The sequence below is a fragment of the Aulostomus chinensis genome, chromosome 20 (genome assembly GCF_037954235.1).
Source record: "Aulostomus chinensis isolate RoL2024-O1b breed Wild chromosome 20, RoL_Achi_v1.0, whole genome shotgun sequence".
Lineage (NCBI taxonomy): Eukaryota > Metazoa > Chordata > Actinopteri > Syngnathiformes > Aulostomidae > Aulostomus > Aulostomus chinensis.
In genome coordinates, this window is record NC_141339.1 from 1,030,001 (window position 1) to 1,049,886 (window position 19,886).

At 49.5% G+C, this 19,886-nt stretch overlaps 1 protein-coding gene across 12 annotated transcripts in view; it reads right to left on the minus strand.

Annotated features, from left to right (window-relative positions):
• nrxn3b (neurexin 3b) overlaps nucleotides 1–19,886 on the minus strand; it is a 290,168-nt gene that overhangs the window by 167,920 nt on the left and 102,362 nt on the right. For 7 of the 12 annotated variants that reach the window (XR_015110557.1, XM_086189009.1, XM_086189010.1 and 4 more), the window contains 9 exons: nucleotides 13,048–13,251; nucleotides 11,601–11,627; nucleotides 10,612–10,731; nucleotides 10,195–10,307; nucleotides 9,823–10,091; nucleotides 9,472–9,662; nucleotides 8,446–8,619; nucleotides 7,809–7,835; nucleotides 5,970–6,089 (listed from right to left, as the gene is read on the minus strand). Coding sequence is in view for 10 of the 12 variants with exons in the window: in XM_086189009.1 (XP_086045135.1) it covers nucleotides 5,970–6,089; nucleotides 7,809–7,835; nucleotides 8,446–8,619; nucleotides 9,472–9,662; nucleotides 9,823–10,091; nucleotides 10,195–10,307; nucleotides 10,612–10,731; nucleotides 11,601–11,627; nucleotides 13,048–13,251 (1,245 nt within the window). In the remaining 2 variants the exon portion in view is untranslated. The remainder of the gene's footprint in view (nucleotides 1–5,969; nucleotides 6,090–7,808; nucleotides 7,836–8,445; nucleotides 8,620–9,471; nucleotides 9,663–9,822; nucleotides 10,092–10,194; nucleotides 10,308–10,611; nucleotides 10,732–11,600; nucleotides 11,628–13,047; nucleotides 13,252–19,886) is intronic. The other 5 variants (XM_086189005.1, XM_086189008.1, XR_015110558.1 and 2 more) reach the window with 3 other exon arrangements.

Below are 19,886 nucleotides of genomic sequence, written 5' to 3' on the forward strand. Positions count from 1 at the left end.
GTCGTGTCGTGTATTTGGATGGACTTGTAGGCTGTGCTGAGGATCAGGCTCATCACCAGCGGTGACCGCGGCTCAGCTGAGGGACGAAGGAGGAGAGTCCAGCTCCCCATCCTTTTTTTACCCACGCACACCTGCACTGCTGCTGTCAGGCTGCAGACACAATCGAGCTCAGTTCAGATAAAAGAATCTCAGTACACACAACCAATACTGCAGTGTGTACATACTATACTATAAATACGATGCAGTTTAAAATAAAAAAATAGAGACACTGCAGGTCATCCATCCATCCCTCCCTCCATCATCCTATTTTCTATGCTGCTTATCCATTAAAGGTAATGGGGGGGTGGAGCCTATCCCAGTTGACATACAGTGAGAGGCGGGGTTCACCCTGGACAGGTCACCAGTCTGTCTCTGGGCCAACAGGAGCAATCAGGGGTTCAGTCTCTTGCTCGAAGACACTTGGACATGGTCACCAGGGGAAGTGGGGATCGAACCAGTGACCCTTGGGTTGCTAGGCGGCCGCTCTACCTCTGAGCCACGCCGCCCCTCGAGCTGCATGACAAAGGACTGAAAAAATAGGAAAAGATCGTTTTAGACATAAAGAGAGAAGTCAGACGAGCAGTAAGAGAGCGACCGTCCGCTGAGCCCAGCTTTAACGTCCCACAGCATCCATGAAATGTGTAGAGAGGCTCGCGTGTTTGCAACGATGAACATGCCACCATCTGCTTGACTTCATTATGTTGTTAAGTGTTTAGTCGGCACCACCGACATCAGAGAAGCAGCCTTATCAGCTGACCTGGACCATCAGTGAGGGTTGCCATGGCGATACTTAGCTGGGACAAGGATTCAGCTGAGAAACTGCTCTGATTTCCAGATCAGAGCTGCGACCATCTTGATTCTTACAGGCTGAGAAGCAGAGCCTGGAACGGTTTGTCTGTTTCTGTTTCTGTTTAGTTTCCTGCTGAAAACCTCTCCAAGCACTGTGGCAGCTGGAGGTTCCTCCTGTCTCGGGTCCACATGTGGAAGTCTTCATACTTCAACACTGACACTTGTAAATGATGAGTGAAACTGTGGTGCTGAGGACAGACCTCCTCCCCCTCCAAGCTCTCAACATTACACAGCCACTCCAACGGCTCCTGCCCCCCCATGTTCTGTCAGGGTTTTGCGTAACCCTGCTAACAGAAACCCCTGGTAGCATAACAGAGCTGCACACGCGTGGAGCGGAGCAGAGACACACATGTCGATGCAAGGCAATGATCGGCTGATTTGTTGCTGGTGCTCCTGAAATGTGTCCAGGAACACCTGTTGATGGATGCGTCTGACTGGGCTCGCGCTCTGTGTGAGGGGCGGCGAACGCTCCCACAGCCTCAAGGTTACCCGTCCAGCAACATAACAGATGGATGTCCCTGATCCTAACTGTCCGTAATGTGTTCAACTCAATCATCACTCTCTCGCTCACCATCCAACATCTCTGTTGTCCGGTCACAGAGGCGGCGCCTGCTGATCGTCTGAGAGCTGAGAACTGCGGCGTATGTTTCCAGAGATAGCGACAGCCCGGGGTTTTCCTTCAATCACACCCGGACGACTTCCACATCTTCACCTGAGAGCAACCAGGACGGGCTGTTGGTGCCTGGTCATTCGCTGAGTGCGGAATGGCTGGGCATTTTGATAACACAGGTGATTTCTTTTCTCTCTGAGAATGAGATGATACGACTGCCCCACTCCGGAGTCAGGGAATGTTTGACTGAGCTGAACACCAGCAGCCAGAGAGAAAACCCTCATGTATTTCACAGGATGCTTGAAATGTTACTTTGGAGAAGAATGAAAGACACTAATGAAGCTGTAATCTGTTTAAAGGCTTAAAGCACTGACATGTCATCGCCTTCCTCTTGTTGGTGCTAAGTGCTAACGCAGTTCAGAACTCTGCTAAATCATGTTCTCCATGATGTAGCATTGAAGATCCTCTCTATAATAAGATTTGTTCTTATCGGGATTCTTTGTATCTGAACACTATTTTGACTTTGACAGAAAAAGTATTTTACATTTCCATGTATTTATCCAGGAATCAGCCTGCGAATTCAGTAACTGGTGGTGTTTGCGTTCAGATTTTAAAGTCGTACTCTGATTTGGTTTTGTTATCATGTCAGCACACGACATTACACCTCACAGCAGGTTCATGGCTGCTGAAAATATGAAGCTGCCTGGAACGGATGGAAGCTGATGTTGCAGTGCAGAGGACCAGAACAGGCTAGCAGGCTAGCAGGCTAGCAGGCTAACAGCTTAGCAGGCTCTGAGGTTGTCAATGTCTCCTTCCGCATTGTGCTTGAATAAGCCATCCCCTCTTTATACGGTATATTCAGTAGCTGTGAGTCAACTATCAAACGCACCCTGCTAGAGGACCAGTGAGTCAGAGATGCAACAATATACTCCCTAAAGAAAATAAATGATCCACAGCCATGAGCGCGTATCTCCAACCACCCATCTGCTGATAATCACGAGGAGCAACATCTCCATTCTGGCTTTGGGGCATTCAGGCTCTGCAGCACAGAATATATCCAATTACGCCACGGCTTTGAGCCTGGCGGTGACACATCGATTGACACGAGCCACATCCAGCCTTATCGCAGCTAGATGATGCAGTGCTGGGCAAGCATCATTAGCCTGGTCAGCCAATAGCAGTGCATCTCATTAGATCCCCAAACTGCAGCACCGGTCCTGGTAAATATACCATAAAACTCAGGAGAGAGGTGCTGAAGTGATGGAGAGAGATTATAAACTTGGTGTTTTTCCGGCAATTCCACCGAGCTGATGCTCTTTTCCTGGTAACGTCAAACGTCAACATTCAAACATCTTATAACAAGAGTGATCATCAGACTGACACAGCCGTTCATTCCTAATCCAATCAAATACTGACGTTGGCACCCAGCTGCGTCCCTGCTGCCCGTCTTCAGCCTCCCTCGTCCTTCTCCACGTTTGTTTGCCAGGCTCCTGACTGTGGAACAATGCAGCGACCTTTGCAGAGATAATTCTATTACGTAAGTTGAGTAATTGCTCTGGATGTGGAAGAGGAGTGTCCGCTGCTCTTCTTCTTTGGCCCACAGCTCACAATCTTGGATTTAAATGACATCCTGCTGGATTCCAGCGGAGAGAACAGTCCGCACACAAAGAGCAGAGAGAGAGGAACTTAAAAAAAAAGATGAGGACGCGGATGGGGACGGATATGCAACAGCATGATGAGCATGACAAAAGCAGTGAGCTGGAGCCAAGCAGGACGAAAATGCTATAAAAAGAGTCCCCCACCTCCCACCGACCCCCACCCCTTTTTAAAGCACTTCCATGCACGACATGCACCTCAAAGATTGTTGAAGTGGCACTGAGAAGAGCCTGTATGGTGCAAAGAGCTCTGCAAATTTCCTTTGTGTCTTGTTCCCACAAGTACAGCTGCGCAGTCACAAAGTGCGAGCTGCTGGGTACACAAGAATAAATGGAAGGAGCAGCGATAGTTCGTTTTTTCATCCTCCCCATTCCCCACCACCTAGAGCCCCGGCCCCAACAATGGAGGGTTCAGAGAGGGCACAAAGGCTTGACGCTAACAATCCAGACAGATGAAACTGCAAGAGGCTTTACTGGCAGAAATGTTCACTTAACTTTGCTCAAGTTTCTTCATTTGGACAATGGCTGGAGATGGAGTCAGAGAAGCAGACAATTACTGCTATTTGCTGGCAGCTATCAGGCAGCGAGGCCGAGGGAAGCTGCGCTCCGACATCGTTAATTAGAAACTTTCTCACAGCGATGTGCTCATGGAACAAAAGGCAGGCACACGTTCGTAGTGAACACACGCGCCAGCACGAGACCTTTCACCAGTCTAATTTCTATCAAGCCACTTCAACTGAGCAATAACATTTTGATGGGATTGCAGTGTACGACACTGGATTTTGCATTGTTTTGCAGATTGTACAATATTTTCTCTCTATGATCCATAACTATAGAAAGTGGATTGGCTGTGGGTTTGTAGAGGGGAGGGTAAAGAGCAGTGGAGGGAAATAGCAGGAAAGCTGATTTCATGCTCCAGGGATTGCATCTCATTTACTCTCAGCACACAGGGACAGAGTGCAGCCCTGCATATGGATTTACTGCCACCTGGTGGTGACTGGCTGCACCGCTAAGCCTGTGAAACCTCTCAGGACATCAGTCAGCAGCAGCAGATTGGGTCAATCCAAGTGAGAAGGAAACCTCTTATCTCCAGCAGACGGTGTCAGCTCCACCTGGTGTGAACTCTGTGAAATGTGAACTCCAGCGAAGCATTCCACAACCACACCGAGCGGCTCTTCATCCTCGCATTTCTCACTATTCTTCTTGCTCCTCATAGAAAGGAAGAGTTTGAAAACTACAGCAGCCCCACGGAGGCGAATACTTCTCAGTCAAGAATGTTATTACATGCTTGAATCGTCTGGTCAATACTACAGAATGTCGATCTCAGAAAACAGTAAAGGAGACTTAAAGCTGCAATGCCATGAAGAATAAAAGTTACTATCTCAGACCTTCAAGAGGAAATATGTGTGCATCAATACCAAATCAATGAACCCTCCCTCTGAGTCGTCCCAGACAGCCTGCATGGGGAATTAATGAAGGCTTCTCATCACTAATTAACACATAAACACAGAGCTGCCGTCAGCCGGCGAGAGCTGGAGTCGATTACTCACCCTGTGTGAAAAGAGGAAGGAAGAGCGAGCGAGGAGAAAATTGGGATTGGTGAGATATGAAGTCATGCACACTGGCTGGCTGTAACATCAGAGAGGTCTGGATGATTAGGGGACGCCAGCTCATGGAGAGCAGCTCGCCTAACAGCCTCCACCACCTCATTAGTCCAGCCCGGCAGCAGTATGCCCTCGCTATTAACCGCTAAATGAAAGACCGCCAACCATGATTACTGCGGGGGGAGTCCTCTGTCGCCTATGGAGTGAGAGGTACACACACACGCGCACACACACAGACACACACACACGCACGCACACACACGCGCACACACACACACACCTCTAAAGAGGATTTATTAAACGGTGATTGAGGCAGAAGCATTTTCTCATCCGCTCGCTCTCGAACCCCAGAGCATAAAAGCTCAGGACATCAAGCGCACCTGTCTGGACCAACGGCCGCTGAACAGCCTCAACAACAACTCTGCCAGCAGCACTTCCATGAAGGGAAGTGGCTGAACATCCAGAGTCCTCGAGTCGAGGGGACGCTACTGCAGCTGCGTCCAGCTGGGACGGACGGCGTTAGATGTGTTTTACAGCGTCCACACACAGCAAGGCAGCAGTTCTGAACATGGCGTCTGTGGTTGGCGTTGAAGCCAGCAACTAGCAGTGGAATCAAAATATTCTGGAGTGATTTTTTTCAGCCTCCATAACTGGTGAATCACACATTTGTCTTTCCAACTCCTCGTGTGCTGAAGTAGCATCCTATTTGTTCCAGGTCAGCCTATCAACAGTACCGACATGATCTGGACTTCCCCAGTCTACTGCACACGCCCACTCGCTGTCAGCAGCCCTGATCGGTCCAGCAGGACGACCAAAGACAGAGCCAGGACTGACGAAGACAGAGAGAGACTGAACAGGAAGACCCGACGACTGAGCCAGGAAGGACAGTCACATTTCTGTATGTGCAACATGACACTGAGCTTCTATGGCGTAACCACAAATGTGCAGATTCAACACAGGCAACAAGAATCTGCCGTTCAAACTCAAAAGGTCCTGAAGAGCCAACAGAAGAAGTGAACATGCAGTTTTGTTGTTTAGTTCTTTTCTTTAGTGAGTTTTGTCTTCTTCAGGGTTGAGCCTTCATCCCTGTAACAACTCACACTGCACCTCTGCGTCTCTCACACTTGACAAAATGGCTTCCAGACTCAGAGGACTTGGAGGTCGCCTACTCTGCCAGCACATACACTGAATGATCAGAGCTGCAGTACTCACGGTCGTTGCAGTGCGTCCCTGAATAAGACGTCATGGAGCAGTCGCAAGTGAAGTTCTCCCACTGCTGGATACACACCCCCATGTTGGCACAGGAGTCCTCCTGGCAGGTTGTACTGGGGCCTGGAGACGGAGGGAGGGAGGGAGGGAGGGAGAGATAGCACAGGTGCACAGTCAGGGAAGATGAAGAGCCTCTGTTGAGACTTAATAATGCAGCACCCATGCAGAAGAATGCACTCTAGAACAGGAGCTACAGGGTGTGTGTGTGTCGAGAAGACAGACGCCAACAGTGTCGCCTCAGGACGTCTGACCTGCAGTGACACGTGCAGGAGGTGAACCCAGCCGTCTCACCCAGGTTCAGGTTTGGGTGACGACTGCCAGTGGGCGGGAGCCAGAGGCCACCTGGCCGTCTTGTGATGACACTGTCAGCGTCTCCTCATTTCCTTCTTTTGAGGGTGTGTGTGCAGGTGGACATGCAGACAGCTGTCATCATTCCAAAAATATATATTTTTAAAGTTTTAGCCTAGTAAAACTTAAAATGCTGCATTCCCTCAGTTGACAAGCAAAACCAAACAGACAAAATAAAGACGCATAAATGAAAACTCACAAATAAAAACTCCAAGAAAACAACGTCCATTAAAATGCTACTAAAGCGGCTCGAGCAGGTCTCTTTTCCAAAGATCTTGACTGTGAAAATACACGGTGAGGATCAGACACACTAGACTGACAGAATTCATGAAGAGCAAAGGAAACGTAGGAGGAGACGGAGTGCATATCCTGGTGTATGCACTGGAGTCAGACACAGCTGAGGAGGGTATTCAAAGTCAAACTGGATGTGTGTTCGCTAGTATTCTCCACCACACATAGCTCTTACTTTTGAATACGGAGAGGGAATGCAGATACAGACAAGTGCACAGCATACGTAATGAGATAAACAACCCCCAGACACAGAGGGGGAAACCTTCACAACGCCCCTCCTGATCCCCACATAGGAAGCAAACACGAGTGAATCAAGTCAAATCATAATCGACAGTCCAACTAAGCAGCAGACAAATGCAAGTAAACCAGGTTTAAGAGCAGTTGTCCTGGGCAAGACGACGTGAAGAGAAGACATTGACAGAGGAAAACAGCAAGTTTGCCAGCTGAAAGTGCATTTACTGTGTAATGTACAGTGGCGGTGGTCAACCAGGCAGCCCCCCCCCCCCCCGGGCTGTGCACACATGCATTTTGCTCTTTCCTCTGAGTGAATCTAGTGTGCACACATTATTAGAGTGAGCAGTGCAGTATTTCAGCGGCAGTAGGCTGCTAGCTCTCTGAAAAACACTAAAGTGGAACGCTTGATGGCCTTCTGAGAAAATGGAAAGTGACAGAGAGGCCTGATCCATCAGCAGCAGGCTGGACGAGTGGGGATGGCGCTGACAGCCTCTGACAGCCTGGAATGTGTCACTTTTTCACACAAGAACAAAGTACATCTACAAATCCTCTGCTGTGCTGAGAAGGTGCCTCAGATATCTGCGTGACGGCTGCGTATCAGCAGGAACACGCCATCGCTTCTGTTTGCTCTAATAATGCTGATCGTGTTCCTGCTTAAACATGCCGTCAGATCATACATGGAGCCATTAGCGTGAGCACGTGGAGACGGTCCTGGTGTTCCCTGCTAACTGCTGCCTCGCCTGCTTGTCTCACTCTGTCCATCCTGGTATTTACTTCTTCTTTTCAGAGAGCAAGTCGCCTCTGCAACACTGGTGCTGACTTGTATTGCCATGGTGACACCCACGATGCATTGCACACAGCAGACTTTCAGGCAAGCATGCCTCTGACAGGCGGAGTTTGACCCTCTACCTTGCAGGTCGGCTTTGGTGAAACCAACTTTGTTAGAGCAGGAAGAAAATAATAAACAGAACAGAGCGGAAAACAAGAGTAAAGGTTAGTTGGGAGCACCATTGTTAGCCTTCTCAGTAGTTAAAGACGGTAACTATGGTAACATGAAGTCCAGGTGTTTGCTGGTTAGTTGGTTGAAGTCATCTCAGTGCACTGCTGCCCCCTAGAGGAGCTGCTGCACCATTAACAGTACACTCCTCACGCGTCTCGTCACCTCCAGGTTCACCCAGCAGGTGACAGTTCAAACTGAACGAGACCTACTAAGAAGGAAGCCTCATCAAGCTGAGTGATTAAAGCAACAGGAGAACACCGCGTGTTGACGAGCGAGCAGCAGGAAGCAGCTGAGGTCCTCTCAGAGGAAGCTCAGCGTCTTTGTTAAGTAGCATCAACCTAACTGGCTTCTTTCGTTCTCCTTCCTTATGTAGGAAAGGATTCTTCTGATCTGATTATCCAGAGTGAGCGTCTGAGAAATGGAAGCAAATAAGCAGGACTAGAGGAGCCTGGGAGGGCTTCAAGGCTCACTGACCAGCCCTCCAATTAGTCTAATAAATCTCACGCGGCAGGTCATCGCACCTCCTCGCTATCTCGCCATCTGTACCTTCACAGCCGCGCTCAATCTGACCGCTGCGGAAAAGGGCATCGTTGATGAGGTCTGGCAGGCGTCCATTCAGGTCAACCGAGGCCAAGCATCCTTGAAAGCCTTCCCTGGAAACCACCAGCTTAGGAAGGTTCTGGTACATGTTGGGTCCCAGACCCCCGATGAACAGGTCACCTGCAGGGTGAGAAGAAGCCAGAGGCAGAGCCATGATAAACTAAACATGACAATAATTCCCTCTGATGAACGCCTTTACTGACTGTGGACGCGCTCCCGTCTCAGAAGGACTCGCTGCCTGGTCCACTGTTACTGCAGTATTTACACCAGGAACCTCTGACACTCCCCTGATCTACTACATGTGGGTACTGCATCTGTTTTTGATGTGTGGAGTGTTTGGATTTCTGTGCTGCACGTCGTGTGTGGGGGTGCACCGAGAACCATTTTACTGTCTACAGCTGCACACACTCAGACCACCACGAGCAACACTGGGTTTGAGGTCCGAGGACAAGATGGTGGGAGCATTACATCTCTTTTGATGATCACCACAGCCCCGGGGGCACAGATAGGTTTGCTGGGGGGGGGGGGCTGGGCTGAAAACGTCCCTGAGCTAGCAGGGACACCTGTACTGTGACGTGGACTGATGTGTGGGGAGCTGACGAGCCAGGTGAGGCAGGGGCCTGCAGGGGGATCGTCAGGCTTGAGCGGACCTCTTTAGGAAACTATCCATGTGCCAGAGCTGTTGAGCCCTGGAACATGTATGCTCATTTATCACAGGGTCACGTCATAACATCTGGATATCATCAGCGGCGGCTGCTGCATCCGTGCCAGTGGAGATCCAGAGTTGAACACCTGCCTGTGTGCTGCTTGAGGTCCCTCCGTGAAAACTGGCTTCTACTTTGATCAAGCAGGTGAGAGCTTTAGGCTGACGTCCACCTGCCGCGTGTCCTCACGCCAGCGCCTTGTAGCCCTGAACAACTTTCTTTATCTTCATCATCAACTATCCATCTGCTGGTTATTGTTATGCGCTACCTTTTAAGTCAAGGTTCTTGGCGCCGTTTACGTTCTGGGTGACCGACTTCGAGTCCACTTTGAGCGTGTGTGTGTTGGAGGCGTCTCGAGTGATGACCACGTTGTGCCACTGGTTGTCGTTGAGGGGGTTGTCGCTGTTCCCCTTCAGCAGACTCGGGCCGTTCCCCAGGTCGAACACGTAGTGGATGAACCTGCCAGAGAAGCAGAACCCATCAGCAGGGCTCCTCAGTCACTGGTTACATGTCCAGGAAAAACTCTCACAATCAGAAGTGGAGACCAAAGCCTTCTTCAGTCCAGCAGGTACCAACAAAGCATCAACAACCCCAATACCATCACCGCCACCCGGCTCACCCTTTGACCAGCTCCACAGCGATGAAGTCATTCCCGTCTCCACTGTTGAAGATGATGAAGCCGTCGGGGGACGTGGTTTTGAACTGGAAGAAGAGGTGCATGGTGGTGTAGGCCTGCAGCGTGGCCAGGCCCAGGTAGCTGCCCTTGGTCTTGAAGGTCACAGGGTCGGCGATGATGAAGCGCATACCGAAGCGGGCGTTCAGCTCGCAGAAGTCAATGTCTCCATTCTTGCACATGTCGATGTACTGCATACCATTGAACTTCAGGCTCTGAGGGGAGAAGTACAGAGTACTTCATCAGTACCAGTTGTCACTCACATTCACAGTCCAAATGACCAACAGAGTAGAATATACTGAAGTACAGCACACATACCTGGAGGTGTCCTATGAAGGAGGACGGAGCAGAGGAGACGAAGCGCCGCTCCGTCAAGATGCCCGTCTCCACGTTGTTGAACTCCAGACGGGTGTGATCGCCTGCCATCTGACCTGAGGAGGAGAAGAAGAAAGCAGGGAGGAGGGAAGAGGAAGAGTAGGAGGAGGGAGCGGAGGAAGGAGGGAGGGAGGGAAGGAGGGAAGGAGGGAGGGAGGGAGGGAAGGAGGGAGGGAAGGAGGGAGGGAGGGAAGGAGGGAGGGAAGGAGGGAGGGAGGGCGGGCCGGTTCTCACAGTCAGGTCAAAGCAGAACTGACACGCCGAAGTCAGTCTGAGGACTCAAGTTGGCGAATCAAACGCCGGACTGTCATCATCAATACAAGCATTCAAGTGTGAGCTAAAACCTGCTTAAATAAATACCTTCAGCCATGTCATCGTCCACCGTGAGCTTGAAGTTTTTACCGCGGCGGACCACTCGGACCGAGTGCCACTCATTGTCGTTGAGCTTTTGTCCGGCGTAAAGAACCTCAGGACCTTTGCCTGAAGAGGAGGGTGAGTTAGTGGAGGGAGGGGAGGCACACGCACACACAACCTTTGTTCCACAAGTAGTACAATTACTACAATTAATAACTTTACTTCTACTTTTGATGTGATTGCAAAGGAGAGGAAAACATCAAATCACAACTGACATCCCCTGGTCACTGAACTCAGAGTTCTCAGCTCTCACTGATCCTGCTCATCGGACTCAAATCCACCTAAGGTTGTTTCAGGTAGGTAATAACAGCAGCCACTAGAGGGCAGTCCTGCCCCGCTGCTGCTGAGGGGCTGGATCTGCTCAACTCCAGCTGCTGATAGATTTTAAATCCAGAAAACCCTAAACGCTCTGCTGTCTCTCTGCATGTGTTTTCTATGTATTTCATATAAATATTCTATAAACAATATATGTATGTACATAAATAATATCTGAATAAAAATGTTGTGTGACATCTCTTCCATCCATAATACAAACAAAAAGGCTTGTTCATGAGCACGAGCGTCACTGGTAACCCTGTCTGATATTCACATATTTGCTAAAACACAGAACGTTGAAATGAAACCTAGAAAACAAAGTAATTCAGATGCAGTAAATTATGATGTCGTAGACAAAGGAAGTAGCAGCTACGGACGGAAAGATTAGGAACTGCTCTCAGGAATTAATTTGAAAATGGGCCATTTAAAATATATAGAGAACATTAAGTCTGATTTGCATAACTTTGATCTCTGGCTATTACTTCCCCCCTCTTATCTGGGAAATCCTCTTATCAGCCCCCTGCATGCACACTCTCCTGCCCTCACATCTACACACAGGCTGGAATCAAACACTAGACGAGGAAGAGGAAGAAGGCTGCAGAAGAAGAATGTTGACTTACTGGTGTTACAGTTTATCCTGACACAGTCTAGATGGGGAGGGGAGAATAAGTGACAGATGAAATCGCATCCTTCAAGGTTACAGCTGCAGACATCCAAGAGCAAGAAAAAGCCACCTTCCGGGGACGGTCACATGACGCCAGCGGCCATTTTAGCTTGGTTCGCGCCTGATAGTCAATAGAACAATGCTGCAGCTGTAAATCAAGGTTAAGGCCAATAGACTCACGTCTGATGATGGAGCCAGTAATACTGGACCGCCGCGGGTCAGTGTTACAGTACTCAGGGTGTTCACGTTATCGTGAGTGCTCACAGCAGGACAGGGCCAAGAGTCTGTCGACAGTTTTGATCTCAAAATGGTCGCTTGCAATTCAACGGCCACATGGATTTTGCAACCCACCAACGGAGCCGAGACGTCACGCTACTAGCTCGCTGTGTTCTATCCAATCAGGAGAGTCAGTCAGAAGTTTCTTCTGTCTCTTATTACAGCCTCCGCCTACGGAGAGTTTTGGAGCTGTGACTGGCAGGTGCAGGTTGAAATCCATGTGACCAGGCTGGTCATGTGCCGTCAACCGCAACAGAAAAGTGGGAGCAAACAGCCTCGAGCCACGCAGCACCGACACCGTGCAGAGGCCTGGACAGCCCCCCCTCCACAGGGGCCTGGGGACGGGACATGGAGCTCCAGGAATTAGGGTGGCTCGACTAGAACATTTTAAAGTTTCGAAACGGTAAATAACAGAACTTGTGTTTCAGAGCAAAATCATGAATACTGCACATCAGGTGTTTCCTGACATGTGATGGATGCACTCGGATACGCAGGCGTGCAGGCGTGCTGGGGGCTGTGGCATCGGGCTGTTTGTCTGACGGGCCGCAGGCTCGGGGCCTTTGAAGGGGTGAGTGCCATCTTTGAACAAGGCATGGGAGATGCCAGCGAGACCACGGTCACTGATGGACAGAGAGAATGAACCTGCTATCATGAGGAAAAAATAAAAACAGACCCACACGATAAAAAAGGCGACTAAAACTCAGTGCGGCTAAGATGTTCGCTTACCTGCAGCTCTAAATAGATGGCAGAAGAAAAGCTACAATGTTGCATGTCTGAGGACGGCGCCATCTATTGGTTAGTCAAGTAATGAAATGCTATGCCTTTACAAAGAGCTAAACAATCATAAAAATGTTCAGAAGATGTGCTGCAGAACATGGATAAGTTTGTTAAGTGTTAGACTGATGGATCCAAACGTCAGCAGAGACATCTAAGCATCAAGGCAGAAAGAAAACGTCCAGGCAAAACCATGCAACTACAAGAACAAGCTGCCAAAGACTGGTTTAGTCGGTGTTAGGCCTGACCGTCCTGAGCCATAGAGAGCAAGATTTGAAAAAACAAAAGTGCATAGAAAGAGGGCATCCCCAGATCTGAGTCGGGGTCAGCCACCGGGGCGGTTTATACGATACCTAGGTTGACCGTCAGTTTGACCCTCCCGCTGTCCAGCTCAAGCCTCAGCGTGTCCGCTGACTCGCGGGATGTGGCCGCCATGAGCAAGCCGAACGCCCTCTGGGACATGAAGCGGAGGGACACGTCTTCCGCCTCAGTGTGCACCACGTTTGGTATCACCACCTTCATGTACATGCTGCCGTCGAACGACAGGATGGACGCCTCTGTGAGAGAGAAGCACAGAAATATTCACACTTCCACTGCAGCTGAGCACGTGTGTGTGTGTGTGTGTGTGTGAAGCTGATATCATCATTAGAGCAGCAGTGGAACAGATACTATGCTTCACCTCCTTCTGACAGCTTTGTTTATGCAACTGAAGCTTTCGATGAGATAAAAGTGTGTTTGCCATGAACACATTGAACTCTCACTCACAGAAAGAGCTTCAGGTTGCAGCATGAACACATGAATGGGAGCTAGATTTTATCAATGGCAGACACACGCAGACACATGTCACACATACATGGCTGTGCTCATCACTCAGCGGGAGATGGGTGAATGTCTGGGAGCTCAGGCTGCACACACACACACACACACACACACACGTTCACAAACACACACACACACACACGCTGCTCACTGTGCAGGAAATTAAATCTTGGTCCTACTTCCTCCCCTCCTCACCAACTCCCCTCAAGGAGTCCCCAGATTCAAGGTGGGGTCTACTAATCTAGAAATGTCTCGGGAAGACGTGGAAGATTAGATGTGGCAACACGTGGACGGTGACACTGTGCACAAACTCAAGCGTCGGATCGTGAAAAAGCCCACAGTCTTTGGGCGCTCCTGTTGGAGGAGGAAGGAGAGCTGACGCCAATGATGCTGGCGAGGGAGGAGGAAGACTGTCAGCAGACCGGAGCCTCGTGGGGGAGAGACAGATTAAAAAGGGTACCCAACCATGAAATACCTGCTTTGACACTGCAGCTCTTAACGAAAAAAATAGCCCTGTGGCCTCAGACCTGCACCACCATTTGGCCACGTCGGGGGAAACACTGAGGTTAGGTGAGAGAGTCTGAACACCACGCTAGAGACACGCGAGAGACACGCAACGCCGCGTGACAGCAACTACATGTTGACTCCTGTCAAGAACAATGTTAACCCATGCAAATAATAATGCACCACAAGTGTCAGGTGATATGCTGAAAAATTCATATTGAAGCAGTTTAAAATCCCTCCAGCGTTGGTTTAGCAGCAGCCTGCTGCAAAACCCTGCATTTGTCTGCTACCATTGTAAAACCCATCCTCCAAAGAAGCTGAGGACTGAGTGGGTGCAGCAGCCGCAGGGTCGTGAGACCTTGGCGCGCCATTGTACTCCTCAATTTGAAAGGCTTTCTTTCACTCTTGCATTTAAAGCTGTCAAACATCCTCTCTCTCTCACACACACACACACACACACACACACACACACACACACACACACACACACACACAGTCCAGTGACAGATCTGCTAAGTGACTGAGGCAGCATCGATAGGTGAGCTGGGTCAGGTCCCAGAATCACAGCGGAGGACAGAAGAAGACGGTCCGTCCGCAGCTCAGGGACGGAGAGAAGGCGCTGAAAGGACCCGAGCTGATTTGTGCTTTCACTGAACACTGACCTGTGTTTTTTTTGTTGTGAGGATTTGACAAAAGGCTGGAACATCTTTGAAACTGGAAAATTATTGCTTCAAAATTATATTTTAATTCCACAGTCGTAGCAGCATCTACGTGTCGACAGTGCTGCCCTGGACTGGTGGAGGTCCTGTTGGAAACCCAAAACGGAGTCTGTAACCCAACCAGAGGGACGTTAGAAGAATGAAACAGAAGCACACAACCCTGAGTGAACGACTGCTGCTTCCAACTCACAGCCTGCTGGGATTTAACTGAAGTCACACTCACGGGAGTTCGACCGACGCCGACTCTACTGCAGCGTCTCAAGAACGCTCAGAGATCTCCCTGGAGACTCCTTCGCTCTGTTTGCATGTGTGCATCTTGCTCATTTAGGGTAGTGACCAACACTCCCCAAGTGCGATCCAAATTGCAGCACCATGCAATCATGCCTCTTAGAGGGAGTGAATGTGGACCCTCTTACCATGAGGCCTCCTGCTCACTGCTGCAGACTGAGAACAGACGGAACTTAGAAAAGAGAACACGGTTCAGGGCAGAAAAAGCTTCTGTTCGGGTTCCCCTGCTCGCCCTCTCAGCCTCAGCCAGTGCTGCTGGAGTGTTTTGAGGCCTATTTCACACTAAAAATGCACGTTATTATGTTGACAGCATGTAAAAAGTTCATAAATACGTTCCTATAAGACATCCCATGTCAGCATGGCGGTTAGGCCTCCTCATATACGGTTACATGAGAGAGCACTGAGGTGTCAGCCGTGACCCTGAGTCAGCAGGAACTAGATTGGTGGCTGTGTCCGGTCCAAGTCCGGAGACGGACCTGTGTCTTCGCTCTGCAACACCTGAGGCGGCGCAGCCTTCTTCCAGTAACTCAGAACATGTTATCGTGCAAAGCTCCCATTCACGAGCTACGGGTCAAAGTTCACGACAGAAGCCCAAAAGGGCACACGTCACCCCGCTGCTGGTTTCTCTTCACTGGCTTCCAGTGGCAGCCAGGATCAAATTCAAGGCACTTCTCTTGGCTCACAAAACAATCCCAAGAACGGCTCCAGCCTACCTGGAATCCCTGATCCAGGTCTACGCTCCTTCTCGCCCACTACGCTCTGCATGCCAAAGACGCCTGGTGCTTCCAGCCCAGCGCTGCTCCAAATCTCTAGCCAGACTCTTCTCTTCTGTTGTTCCCAAATGGTGGAACCAACTACCAAACTCTGTGCTGTGAGTCCCTTTCTACTTTTAAGAGACAATTGAAGACTCAATTGTTCAGAGAGCACCGAGGCACTGAACCTGACTCTGCTCCTCTTTGTCCTGTGGTAGAATCAGTCAGAGGGTCCACGACCCAGCACTTAGTGACTATGTAGCACTAACTGGGTTGGGTGATGTTGTATGTTTGTCAAAAAAAAAGGGGGGGGGGGGCGACACTTCTTCTGCCACTAGATGGCAGCACCTGTGACCAAATCACAACTGAAGCACTTCTGCGCTTCCTATGGACTTTTCCTTAATTAAGTCTAAATTCTTGCTTGTGTTGTACGTCGCTTAGGACAAAAGCGTCTGCTAAATGAAACTGTAGAATTGTAGGATTGTAGACTTGTAGAATTGTAGGATTGTAGACTCGTAGAGTCACACAAGAGGGAAGGAAAACAAGGCGACAGTGCAACAGTGTTGCTCTGATCACTGCCAGAGAGCTGCAAGCTGAGGTGCTGCACTTCAGCGAACTGATGTTTAGAGTTCTGTGTACACAACAGGACATCTATTCACACACACACACACACACGCACACACACACACACACACACACGCACACGCACGCACACGCACACACACACGCACACACACACACACACACACACACACACACAGCAGCTCAGTTGCAGCAAAAGAAGGTGTGACAGTCTTATGTGGTTAAAGGAGAGATCGAGAGCATAATTTCAGATGGCAATCAAGCTACTAATCATCAGTGTGTGTGTGTGTGTGTGTGTATGTGTGTGTGTGTGTGTGAGCCTGCATGTATGCGTGTTCTCCATCACTTTTCATAATTAACAGTGCAATTGAAGAGCAAGATGGAGGAGGAGGAAAGCTATTAAGTGAGCTTCACAAATATTCAGAGTACAGAAGAGATGTGCTGGTCTCTCTCTCTCTCTCTCTCTCTCTCTCTCGCTTGCACACACAAGCACACACACATACACACATGCACACACACATGCACACACACACGCGCACACACACATGAACACACACATGTTCACGTGCACACACACAAGCGCACACACACATGCACACACAATTGCACAATACAGGGTCTGCGGTGCTGTCCAAATTGTTTTGGGTCAAAAATTCAGATCATTGTGACAGTGAGGAGGACATTGATACAAATCTTACAGGCACAGGGTGAGTCTTTTTGTGTGTGTTTATACACTGTGGACACACACACACACACACACACACACACACACACACACACACACACACACACACACACACACAGGTGTAACATCAGCATGCTGACTGACCAGCAGCATGATTGACAGGTGAGTCTTGTCACCTAAATGCCATATAAATTAACAATTTAAGTGAACTGTGTAGTCCTGACTAGATGTTATCTAACAGTACTCCAATTAGAACATTAAGAAGTAAAGTAAACTCAAAGTACTAATTCACCTCCAATTCTTACTGTGTACTGCAACTACACCATGAACTATGATAAAAATAAATTATAGGTCAGGTTAAGAGAGTCTTTTACTCTTTAGTAGGAGTGTACAGTATTATGATGGATGGATGGATGGATGGATGGATGGGTGGATTGATGGGTGGATGGATGGATGGATAAGTGGATGGATGGATGGGTGAATGGATGGATGGGTGGATGGATGGATGGATGGAGGGATGGATGGGTGGATGGGTGGATGGCTGGGTGGATGTTGACAGGATGAGCTGTATCATAATACCATTGTTATAAAGCAACACGCGTCGTCTGAGCCACCAGATCTTTGTCTTTAGTTCCACACCAGTCGGCTTCATCAAGCAAAAGTAAACTGAGCACATTGATGTGAAGTCTAAGTAGATTTACAGCAGTAACGAGGTTTACGTTCTGCCTAAAACACAATGTTCTCCATCTGTGTAGGAAATAGAACGCTGTGAAGGAATGACGTTCCCCTCAGGGGTCAGAACATTCCCAGGGATTGTTAAGCGGTTTTCAGCATCGACCATATTGAACAGGCTTCAGGGTCAATCCATGCAGCTCTAGCAACACAGCACACGTGATAGGACCGTGGCACACAAACCACATCAGACGCTTCACCTCACGGTCGTCTCCTCCATCACACTAGCTGACTGCGTCATTCCCACCCTGCCGGGGTGTCCAGGTCACCGAATGCATCCCTCCATCCCTCACCAGTCCTAGCGCTCACGCCACAGGGAGACGGTTATCTAGAGGCAGGCAGCAGCGCTTGACCTGAAGGGTGTAGGAGGTTGATCAGTGACACTGTCTGGTGGCCTGTGGGAGTTAAACTCCAGCTTAGTCGGCGGGGGGGGGGGTTCCCTGTGTTGGACCACTAACAAGCACAAACAAGGCAGAGGCATCCATGATGGCCCAGACCAACCACACCCAGACCATCTGAAGAACTAAAGAACTACAGTAAAGAGGGAGGCTTGGCGGGCGTCCCTCAGTTCTCTGGTTCCAGTTCCTCAACACAGCAAAAGTTCTATCACGGCCCGGTTGTCCTGCTCCTCTGCATAGTCACACATCCAAAACAGGTTCAGAGCATGGACGTGTCAACCAAATCACCAAAATGGGCTGGAACTTGATTTCTCTTTAGTTTGGTGTTGCAGTGCGTTGGCATTTTTCCATGAAAAGAAACAAATGAAACAACGAGAAAAGGAATTGCAACTTGGGAGTTTTACTCCAAACCTGCATTTGAGTGAGGAGGCGTCCCTCCAGCTCTTCAGTGTGTTGGTGCGGAGGTTCAATCCCCAGCTGGTGGGCGTGTCCCCGCCACAACAGGAGAGGAGGTTCTTTTGGCAGCAGTGATTCTGTGTTTGATGGCGCCACCACGTCCTCCATTCACCTCCAACGGCCCATCTCGAGAGGAGAGAGTGAGCACGACCGCCCGCAGCTGTCAAACTCTTCATCAGCTTTTTAGGTGACGGGGAAGTTTTCACATCTAGAATGCTGAGCTGTTCCCCCTCTGACTGCTGAGAGCCACCTGCACAGGTGTCCAGAGGGGGAGGAGCTGATGCTTTCAGTCAGGCTCCCTGGTTGCTCTACCTCACAAGCTTCCAACAAGCATCACGACCAAGAGGGAACAAGGGCAGAGAACCAGGAGACCCTGCAGCGCCATGAGGGGGCAGCAGAGCCAAAGACTGGCAGCTGCCTGGGACAGCGGCGGGGACGGGCTGGAACAGCAGAGACGCCAGAGCACGCCAGTGGAAGGTGAAATAACCGAAGATGAAAATTACAGCAATAAAACAGCAACTGCAGACAAGAACTGAGTGACAGGCATCAAGTCAGATCCAACCAACTTATATTACATGAAAGGTTTTAATTTAATGATCATGTGGGCTCTTGATGAATGAAAATATCACCGTGCTATTTCATCAAACATGGCCTCTCGTGCCTGTGACCCAGGAGAGGAAATCTGCAGAGAAATAATATTCTGCCATGTTTTCCCTCTTTTTAGCCTTAAAATCAGCTGGTCTCCGCGGGAATCCTCATCCCTCCGGCTGTGAGACTTCTGCAGACTTGCCAATTTCTCAGATGGCCGAACACTGAAGGCTTGATTTCCTCCGTGTGCGCTCTCTCTCTCTCTCTCTCTCTCTCTCTCTCCTTGAGAAGGAAAACCATGGAGGAGGAAGAGCGTTTTTTTGCGTGTAAGAAGGAAGGAGCATGGGAAGATGGAGGCAGCTCATTCCCATCTCTTCTGCATAATGTGCCACAATGCGAGTCAGGGTTTATGTAACCTCGCACAACTCCTAAGCACACATTTAATTACAGATGGGGATTAGGGAGCAACGGCGTAATGTTCCAAGCTGCGTAAAAACAGAAACGAACAGATCGTTTTCAAGTGGAGGAGGATCTGTTCTTCAGCCGGGTAAACATTGTCACACATATCTCTGTCTCTCCGGCACTTCCAACATCTCATTGAAGTATTTGTACTCATCTATCTCTCAATCCACCTCCTCCACTGCTTCCTTCCTCCTTTAAAGTCGGTAG